Consider the following 10,934-nt stretch of genomic DNA (forward strand, 5'->3'; position numbering starts at 1 on the left):
AGTCACCCAGATCACGCTGATTGATGATCGAAAAGGCTGTTGTAATCACACAGCGTAAAACCGGCTTAACACCGGGTTCTTACTCCAGTCCTCGGGACCCCCTGCCCTGCACAGTTTGTGTTTTTTTCCTACTGTTCGACACCTGATCCAACTGATCGGCTAATTACTAAGCCCTTAATGAGGAGGGCCAGGTGTGTTGATGGTGGAGAGAATGTCACACTGTGCAGGGCAGGGGGTTTTCAGAACCCCTGGTCTAATACACTGCTATTCACACAAAGGAATGTTAGGAATGTTAGGAATGTTAACCTAGATCATCTCACTACATAAATCCAATCCAGTTGTGCATCAGGGATTTAGTCAGTTCTTTATCTTGAGTCTGTTATGCTGAGTCGCTTTCAAAAACTGGTGAAGGTTGATTTTGGCCAAGGCACCTTGAGTGTAAGGAATCTTGATGTGTGATGACATAATTAAATTTTCTTGATGTGTGACCTAATAAACTGTTATTCTTTATGTGTGACATAATAATTCGGTATTCGTGATGTGTGACATCATAATTCGTTATTCTCGATGTATGACATCATAATTGGTTATTCTCGATGTATGACATCATAATTCGTTATTCTTGATGTGTGACATCTTAATTCGTTGTTCGTGATGTGTGACATCTTAATTCGTTGTTCGTGATGTGTGACATCTTAATTCGTTATTCTCGATGTGTGACATTATAATTTGTTATTCGTGATGTGTGACATCATATAGGATAGAATAATTATGTATAATGTGAACTGGATGAGAGGAAAAAGATCAATCAGCCAGTACCAGTTGCAGATACTCTATAGTTATCATTACCTGTGAAGGCAGGCCTGTGGGATTGCATGATTACATTTGGTATTCTATTTATCCTTTTTATCCAAAGCGACTCACAATTCAGACAGAACGCAATCCAACTGTAAGGCGATAATTTCTCTGCTATTGATGGCATAGAACACTTAAGACTTAAGAACGTTTTACTCGACTCATAAACTTTATATTTTAATCTGAGGTGAACTGCTTGGAAAAACTTTGGAGCATATTGTGTTCAGGCCATTGCCACTGGACTCATCAAAATGCACACAGCAGTAAAAGTCACAGTGCAAATTGTGTGATGGAAGGACATCTCTGTGCCAAGTGTGCTTTTTATTAATCCCAGTGTGTGCAAGGTCCCTTCAACTGATATGCAGCATATAGCATATAAAATGTATGATGTGATTGGAATCCACAAGTCATTGGACACTGTGTTTTTCTCCATAGTATTACTGTTGGGGTTCAATTTGACTTGCAGTTTGAGTCCCAGTCGTACCAGTTTAACCTAGGTATCATCACAGCACGTGTAAACAGCATGTCGTGCCTGTAAACCTGTCTCTGTATTTGCTCTTTTTCTCGATACACTGCTCTCAGGTCAGCACACACGGTTACTCTCAGAATCAGATCCTGGTGTGGAAGTACCCCTCTCTGACACAGGTGGCCAAGCTCACCGGCCACTCCTACAGAGTTCTCTACCTGGTAATGAACACCTGCACAGCACACCTGTCTGAATTATTCAATATGCCTTCACTCTGTTGTTCTCCTGATGTTAAACTGTCCTAACATTGGTTTGTGGAAACAGTAAACTAAGAACAACTCATTCTTACTCCTGCTGAGTGTGAAAGGTGCTGGGGGCATGTAATCTTACTTGTTGCCATGTTTTAGAGGAACCAGAATGCAAAAATACTAGAGGTTACTAGGGTGTTGGAAGCTGTTGACTTCCAGAAAGGGTTAATAATGTGTCTGAAAGTGAAGCTGAGCTCTTTACAAACTGTTCTTTTTTTTTATATATATATATGATCTTGCTGTGTTCAGTTGAATGTTAATTTCCACATTTGAGGATTTTTATGTACAAAGACGACTAAAGGCACTAATCTGCCCAAGCAGTCTGAAAATTGACTGTGTAGTGATTAGTAAAGAAGAATTGTTTGCATTAGGTCACATGGAAACTAGGAGTCTAAAACTAAAGAATAAAACATCATGGAGTGCAGCTCAAAACAGTCGTCCTCCCGCCAGTTTCTCTCTTTCTCTTGAAGTTTATAAGACAATAAAAATGCAGCGTCATGTTGCAGAGAAACCTCAAAGCGCTCCCAGCTTTCATGTGTCGGAAAGCTTAAGTTACTTATACTTTACTCCTGACCGTTACAAAGCACTGACAATGGCCTCTCGTTCCAAAAACGCTAAATATACAGTTCACTGTAAAATCTCACCGTATTTTACACAAGCAGTTACACTTGATGTTTTAATCCATTTCTGTGGCGCATCCACAACACAAGACTCTGTGAATGTGCCGTTATTATAGAAGCGATAACATGTTAGAAAGAGTGCATTAAAAGAAACTATACAAGTGTTCATATGTTATTTGTTCTCAATAGAGGGCGCAGTTTCAGATATCGAAGAGAACTGAAACTAAAACTCAGCTAGGCTATTTTAAAAAAAAAAAGTTCAAGGCTCCCAAGAGACACTCTCTCTCCCTGTTCAATCACAGCAATACTAGTTAATTGCGGGCATCTGTGAGCTCATGTACTGTCCCCTCCGAAAGTATTGGAATGGCAAGGCCAATTTTTCACACGTGAATATGAGACGATAAATCCTAATATCAGCTTTCGTTTCCTCATATTTACATCTAGATGTGTTAAACAATTTAGAACATGGTACCTATATATATATATATATATATATATATATATATATATATATATATATATATATATGCACACATATATAAGTCGTCCCCCCTGATCAAAAATATTGGAACACATGACTGATAGGTTAAATTGATTGTTTAAAGAAGTAATAGGTCTGAATGTGTACTGTCAAAGTTGTTTAACACATCTAGATGTAAATATCAGGAAATGAAAGCTGACATTCTGATCTGTTTTCTCATGTTTTTCTTTTGATCTCAAACCCAATATGGGCGCACGGTGGCTTGGTGGTTAGCACGTCGCCTCACACCTCGCCTCACACCACTGGGGGTTTGATTCCTACCGCGGCCCTGTGTGTGCGGAGTTTGCATGTTCTCCCCGTGCTGCGGGGGTTTCCTCCGGGTTCTCCGGTTTCCTCTCCCATTCCAAAGACATGCATGGTAGGCTGATTGGCATGTCCAAAGTGTGTGAATGGGTGTGTGAATGTGTATGTGAGTGTGCCCTGCGATGGATTGGCACCCCGTCCAGGGTGTACCCCACGTTGTGCCCCATGCTCCCTGGGATAGGCTTCAGGTTCCCCGCGACCCTGTAGGATAAACGGTATAGAAAATGGATGGATCTCAAACTCAAATGTATTCAGTGTATAGCAAAAACAAAAGAATTGGCCTTATCGTTCCAATGCTTTCAGAGAGGACTGTATGTGGAAGAGGGCAGATTGATGCAGCACATAGATGCAGCATGATCAGTTCAAAAAGATGAGGTTGGCTAGCTTCAAGTGTCTTGGAGGAAGCACGTGTTAACCTTCACATTCCCCTGTTAGTTGAAGTTTGAGCAGGAGATTTGGCTAGTAGTTGGGAATTGGCCAGATGTGAAACGGTGTAGCGTAGGGAATCTGTCAAAACCTTTTCAAAAGTCATTTTAAATGCTGTTTGAATCAAAGGTGCGAATAAACAGTGAATATTTAATCCAAAACCAACTTTAGTTCTATAATGAGTCATCATCCCTAGACCTTGTTAGCAAATCAGTTTGAGTTTTTATCCCGGTATTATAAAGCTTGTACTTTTTTGTTTTTTTAACACTCAAACCTTTAGAAAATCAAGGTTTCAGTCCATACAAACAAAACCAATGATTGTTTGTCATTAGTTGAATGGTCTCAGTTTTAATTGTCGTGTGAGATGATGGAAATATTTTGTACTGACTTCCTGCAGGCCATGTCTCCAGACGGAGAGGCCATAGTCACAGGAGCAGGAGATGAGACTCTGCGCTTCTGGAACGTCTTCAGCAAAACAAGATCTACCAAGGTATCATTAGGCATAGATGATATTCAAATATGCAGTATGGATACATTTTTTTCCAACGAGAGCTGGGGTAGGAAGGATGTTCTGTACATGTTTTTAACACAATGAAAGGGGATGAGTAAGGAATACAAGGCGACAGGGCGACGACAAGGTCGTGTCAGAGGGCTGTCACCAGCCTGAAATCCTAAAATTATAATATCCTCATGTGAAATTCATGCCGTATTTTGTCATAGCACGCCCTGATTTGCTGCATACAGAACGAGCGAAACAGCCTCGGACGTAGGCGTAGGAAAAGAGTGTGGGAGGGGAAAAAAAAGCTTGAAGAGTTTTACTGATAAAGATGAATGAATTATTGAATGAATGTGAATTTCTGCACACTTGTTATTGCACAGACACTGTGAATAATGCAGCAGAATGTCACGGTCTTTATTTGTCTTTTTGTGTTGCTCAGTCCTTCTGTCACATCACAGTATTTGTAATAGATGTCACTGGTTAGACACCGAGTTACATTCAAACCGCCGACATCAGACTCGCGCTGTTTCATGCACTCACTCGCACGCACTCAAGCTGTCATTTAACCATTTGATGCAGCGCTACACGAGAACGTTGAACACTGATATTTTAATTGCGCACGGTTATGTAACGGCTGCGTGGCGTGTTTAGGAAACGATGGGAATTTGTGAAATACGAAAATGCAATTTCATTCTAATAGGATTTAATGACCGCTCCATGACTGCTATGCGGTACACATGAGTAAGGCTTGACGACTTAAATTACGGAGGGGAAAAATGAAATTAACAATGAAATCCAAATAGTATCTCGCTATTCTCATGAGGGTGGGTGGATATGAAGATCTTAGCTGGTGTGACTACTACAGTTGCAATCAAAATTATACCACCCTCATTGCAAATCAGGTTTATTGTCAAAATTTGCAGACTTTCAGCTGTTTGCAGTGAACAAATCAAACAAAAGCAATTAAAATAGTTCAACACAACAAATGCTTCAAGTGGTTTCCCCAAATTCAACTGAAAATGCAACTTATGATGCCTTCTCCAGTTTCAAAATTATTCAACCCCTTCATGGCAAGCATCTTTAGTACTTAGTAGAGCACCCTTCTGCTGTTATGACCTGCTGCAAACGAGATGCATAGCTTCTGGTAGCGTTCCTGAGGAATCTTACCCCATTCCCCAAGAACAATGGCCTTGGGGAATTGATGTGTTTGTGCACTGCAACCGCCTTCTTCAAATCCAACCAGAGATTTTCTATGGGGTTCAAGTCAGGTGACTGTGATGGCCCTGTAGAATCTTCCAGGACTTCTGCAACCAAGCCTTGGTGGAATTTGAGGTATGCTTGGGATCATTGTCGTGTTGGAAACTCCAATGACGCCCAAGCTCCAGCTTCCTCACAGACAGCATGACGTTTTCTCCTAGGATTTCCTGATACTTCAATAAATCCATCTTGCCTTCCACACGCTGTAGGTTTCCAGTGCCAGAGGATGCAAAGCAGCCCCAGAGCATCACTGAGCCACCACCATGCTTGACTGTGGACAGAGTGTTGTTTCTTCATTTTTCTTTCTCCAGACATACTGCTGATCCATCGTGCCGAAAAGTTCCAGTTTTATTTCATCGCTCCACAGAACAGAATCCCAAAACTTCTGTGGCTTATTTATATGATTTAGAGCCGACTTTTCTTGTGCTTTTGGGTCAGTACTGGTATACATCTTGGAGTTCTGGCATAGAAACCTTCTGCGTTTAGTACACTCCTTACTGTGCTCACTGAAACCTCAGTGCCTGTTGCCACCAAGTCTTGTTGCAGGTCTTTTGCAGTCACTCGAGGGTTTTTCACAACCTGCCTTTTCTGCCCCTAGCCAGTTCAGGTATTTCATGTGTTCCAGCTCAAGCAAACCTGGTGCAACTAATGAAGCCCTTGACAACACCTGTTTTGCATACCTGTGCTGTTGTGGGGGAATCTATTCAGGAGGTTGAATAATTTTGAGACTGGAGAAGTCATTGTAAGTTGCATTTTCAGTTGAATTTGGGGAAACCACTTGAAGCATTCGTTGTGTTGAACTATTTCAATTGCCTTTGTTTGATTTGTTCATTGCAAACAGCTGAAATTCTGTACATTTTGACAATAAACCTGATTTCCAATGGGGGTTGAATAGTTTTGATTGCAACTGTATTTAATGAATAAAACACAACTGGGTGTGCAGTTATATAGTCTGTACAGGATTTTGCAGAGTTTATTTTTTATTTTTTGTGATTGTTGCAACTAAAAATGTTTGATATTGCTGCGGCTTTTTTCAAAATTTGCGATGGCACTTGCGGAGTTTTTTTTCCTGCTTTTTTTTGGCGGAAAACTACTTGAATTGGTGAGATTGCAATCGCACAAATTGGTTTTGTTGGTCTTTCACAGTGATGTTTGTTGGTAAATGAGACCTTTTAGCTGTACTTGTTTTCGACGCACGTGAATTGAAGAGGGCTTTTCCTGAATGCTCATTGTGATGATGTCACATGACACATCTTTGCCCAGATTTGCAGAAAATCTGCGGTGACTTGGAAAGCTTGCAAGCCTCTCTGAATATTGCGGAGTTTGCTTGATTTTTGCGTTCATTTCTGCGACCGCAAAATCCAGGAGGGACTGGTTATAGACAAATAATCAACAAAGTGACGGTGTAGTGCGACCCGAAGTCAAGTTTTATTCCTCTTATAACGCACCAATTTGAAAAACTGAACGTATTTATAGTTTACACTTACATTTAATGTTGTTATTACTGATTTTATAGCAGTCGTTCCTGAGAAACTGCACAGCACAAAGTCTCAAAGACTTTCCCGTGTCGGAAAACCTAGCTACAGTTTTACCATTGACTTTTACGAAAATGTTTTTTAAAAATCTGAATTGAACAGGGCTTTGGTATAATTAAGAATAACATTCCCTCATTTTGGGTTTTGAGTGACTTTAACAATCATATGAATTGTTTCATTGTGACAATGTGAAAATGTCTATTTCTACGTGTTTCTCATCTCTCTCCCTCTCTCTCTCTTTCTTTCCTCCTCCAGGAATCGATATCAGTGTTGAACCTCTTCACAAGGATCCGATAATATTTGTTACATTTAGGACTTCTATACATTGATCATTAACACGACAGACTGTGTGACCGATGGACACTTTGAGGCCCGGCCTCCTTTCTGTAAGTTTGTGAAGAAGACGAGGGAAGTGTGGCAATTGCGTCCTCTTACATTTTACTTGATTGACAAAAGGATGTATTACTGCCAAAAGTCAGTGTGAATGTTCAGCCTCTGGTTTGTGTAAGGCTTTTTTCACCATTGTGCAGAATCTTTTTGTTGTCGTTGTTGTTGTTGTTGTCGTTGTTTTTCCCTTCACAATGTGCCATTTGATTTAAAGCTTTGTGTCCATCAACCATAACTTCAGTGTTGAAATAACTATTATAGGATAATAATAGGCTTTGGAATATTGCAGCCTTGACTGGGTTTTTTTTTTTTTTTTTTTTAATTTAATTTAACGATATTCGTCTTTGATTCCCTTTTGTACTCTTGATTGTTTTGCTAAAGGATCAGGTATTTTAATTTCGACATATCAGAGAAACCGCATTTAACTTTTTCTAGGTGTTTAATCAATGTCATATTCCAATTCTACAAAAAGATATGAATCAGTGCATACAGTAGCAGATATTCTGTTTTAAATCCTGTTTTTAAGCATTAACTACAGCACAGTCACTTTTCCATGCTTATTAACCAAGAATACAGTGTTGAGTATCATAAATCACATCCTTTGTGAAACCACTATTTTAATGCAGATATCTAATTTCCCATAGTATAAAACATTTAGTCCTTGGCACTTGTTTTATTCCAAGATTTGTTTTGTCATTTTTTTCCCCACCCTGTTTTTGTAAATCAGGTTTTATCTATACCCCCCCCCCCCCCCACTCATCTCATGGTGTAAATGATGTGTTGTATCAGTGAGAATGAATGCTATTTATTTAATATGTGTGACTGCGGTGATTTGTTGAATAGCTGGTACTTTGTGTCTGTTGAAAAATAGGTGCTTGTTTTTATTTGCCATCCCCAACCACATCCAATACATTCTCATTTTGTAACAGCTTAAAGAATGTTTAAGAATATACATTAAGTCAAAAATGTACATTTTTCTCATCAAGGAAAACTAATAAAACAAAGTGTTCTATGGTTTATGTTGGTGGCGTGTGTGAGAGATGTAGGATCTCGTCTTTAGTCTTTGTGGAACAAAACGTTCCACATGGAATCTTTATCTGTCTGAAGCTTAGAATTCATAATTTGTAGTTTTGAAGGTTTTATTTTTTCCACTTCACTGCTGCCATAGCAGCAGCTAGCAGTCCTGTTATTGTTGTGTTTACTAGTGAAAATCTTTCATTCTTGCCTTACAAAGGTGCTCAACAAAACCTTCACTCAATTTCCATGATGCTATCTATACAATAAAGATTAGTAAAGATACGGTGATGCGTAGAGGGATGAGTGAAAAAACAACATGATCCTTTTACAGCTTGTGAGTTTAGCCATCTTCAAAGTTGAAAATGTGCTTCGTCTTAAATGGTTGCATGCAGCGGTATTAAAGTTATCCTCTCTTACCGATAGATAAGGGGCATTTTTGTCCCGCATGTGGGAAAGTTGTGGAGGTATCAGTCTCAGTTACAGTTACAGTTATATAGCGCTTTTCTAGACACTCGAAGCGCTTTACATAGTATGGGAGGGGGGATCTCCTCAACCACCACTAGTGTGTAGCATCCACCTGGATGATGCGATGGCAGCCATAGTGCACCAGAACTCCCACCACACACCAGCTATTAGTGGAGAGGAGAGAGTGATGTAGCCAATTCAGAGATGGGGATTATTAAGGGGCCATGATAGAGAAGGGCCAATAGGGGAATTTCACCCGGACACCGGAGTTATACCCCTGAGGATCATCCTGGAGGATTTCGAAGTGTATTGCTATTATTCCAGCCATTTTTATTTTATTAGATAAATGACAACTGTTTGTGTCATTTGAAGACTTGTACTATAAACATAAAGTTGTATAATAGAAACATTTCTAATTTAACCGTCATTACCCAGCATATGTACATGAGCTAGTCTTTCCAGTACTACAGGTGTACTCAAAGGCAGGGGGAAATTTGAAGAATAAATAAACAGCTTAAACTATTTGTGCCTGCATGTAGCAATTCCAAAAATCTCAACAATGAGCTTGAGGAAACGTGTGTGTTTCTCAATTGCCAATAATGTATCTATTATTCATATTATAGGCCTTCCAACAAAGTCACCGCCGTCATGCACCAATCATTCCCTTTCTCAGTGTTGCCTGTGTGCATATCAGACTACACGACCATGGCATGGAGTTATCTGCTGAGCAGCTTGTGACCACAGATGGAGTTACAGGTGTGCTGTCCTCCAGCTGGGGATAGCCTCCTGTCATTCTTTTATACTTCAGTGAGTGCTATTCTTCTATAATACAAACATGGTTTGTAAAACACTACTGGACATAGCATCCATTAACCGGGGGTCGGTTTTTCCTTGTGAGCATTACCATTTTGCATTTAGGCAGTTGCTGTTCTTGTATATGGATGCTCATCTCTATGGGCTCCAGGAAGTTAATCATTTCTTCTCTGCAGTGTGAGTGGTTTGACCTGTGCTAAGTAGTTTATATTCACTGTATTGTGAGGGTTGTTTGTGTGATGATGCCAATTTCGCCACAGTTTGTTTGGCTGGCAGATTTGAATCCTGGCTCACAGTCAAATCTGGCCCAAGTCCCTCTAAACTGGTCGCTAGTTGCAAACGCCCAGGCCTGGCAGCAAATGTCAAGCACAGCAAGAAGTCCAGAAAATAGAATGAGCTACTCTCTAGACGAATCAACGACTTGGTGACAGACATGGCACAGCTGAAATCAATGATCCAGGAGGTGAGAATGTGTAATTTGAAGATTTGTACTTCTCAACAGATCCCTCTTTATAGCTTGGGGATCTGTTTCTTTCTCACCTCTTCAGATAATCACAAGGATGCTATATCTACAGCTGCAGCTGGGAGGTTCTTTCAGGTTGATAATGACCTACCTGTTGAGCAGCCACTTTCAGTTCCTGACTTGGCACTGAACTGGAAGGCATCCGGTTCTGCCAAGCTCTAAGCTAGCTGTGACAGTCACCCTGAAGATGGTGTAGCTCAAGTAGGGTTGCTGCAGTGCACTGAACACACTCATTCACATGGTATCTGCCACAGAAGGTTTGATATGCCACAGTGCAAAGACTTTAATGAAAGCTTTCAAAGAGGATTCTGACAAGCCCCAGCCTGTGTTCAAGCTGTGCAGCACATTTTCTGGCCAATATAATGAATCATGACCTGGTCAGTGTTGGCCACATGCCTGAATTTTTTTGCTTGAAACAGCACTATGCCCAGATGTATACTGCCCAAATGCTGAGTGCAGATGCATGGGTGATATTGCATCGAGTGTGGCACACATTGGCAAAATGTTGGTTATTTTGCTGCTAGCATTGGCACAGTCCTCCAATCTGCTGAGGTTGACCACACTGTAAGAGAGTTGATTGACACCTTATATCTGGCAGTGGGACACCTGGGCCAGGATATGGGCCAACATTCTGTCAACTTGGTTTAGATGCATCGCCAGTTGTGGTTGGCTGCAATACTTTCTGCCTGATGTGTGCCCTGTGGAGCCTGCCTTGTATACCAGGGTCACCCTTCAAGTCTTCTACCAAGGAAGCTCTAGGTAAGAGGGTGCTGGTTTTGGAAACACAAAGCCAGCACAGATAAACGGATATTCCACGAGACACCATACCCCGGTTCCATCTTCTAGCAGTTTCATCCAAGGCAAGTTCCTGCCTTGCACTACCTTTAGACCTCATCCTGACTTCATCCACCCCACTGGG

General features: G+C 40.7%; 1 protein-coding gene across 2 annotated transcripts in view; it reads left to right on the forward strand.

Moving 5' to 3' along the window:
- The window catches only part of LOC128624151 (fizzy-related protein homolog), a 29,195-nt gene extending 20,981 nt beyond the window's left edge, over positions 1-8,214 (forward strand). For both annotated transcript variants that reach the window (XM_053651549.1, XM_053651548.1), the window contains exons 12-14: positions 1,438-1,542; positions 3,917-4,009; positions 7,066-8,214. In XM_053651549.1, coding sequence (XP_053507524.1) covers positions 1,438-1,542; positions 3,917-4,009; positions 7,066-7,107 — 240 coding nt within the window. In that variant the 3' untranslated portion in view covers positions 7,108-8,214. The remainder of the gene's footprint in view (positions 1-1,437; positions 1,543-3,916; positions 4,010-7,065) is intronic.
- The last annotated feature ends 2,720 nt before the right edge of the window (positions 8,215-10,934 follow it).

This window comes from Ictalurus furcatus, chromosome 20 (assembly GCF_023375685.1).
Source record: "Ictalurus furcatus strain D&B chromosome 20, Billie_1.0, whole genome shotgun sequence".
Taxonomy (NCBI): Eukaryota; Metazoa; Chordata; class Actinopteri; order Siluriformes; family Ictaluridae; genus Ictalurus; species Ictalurus furcatus.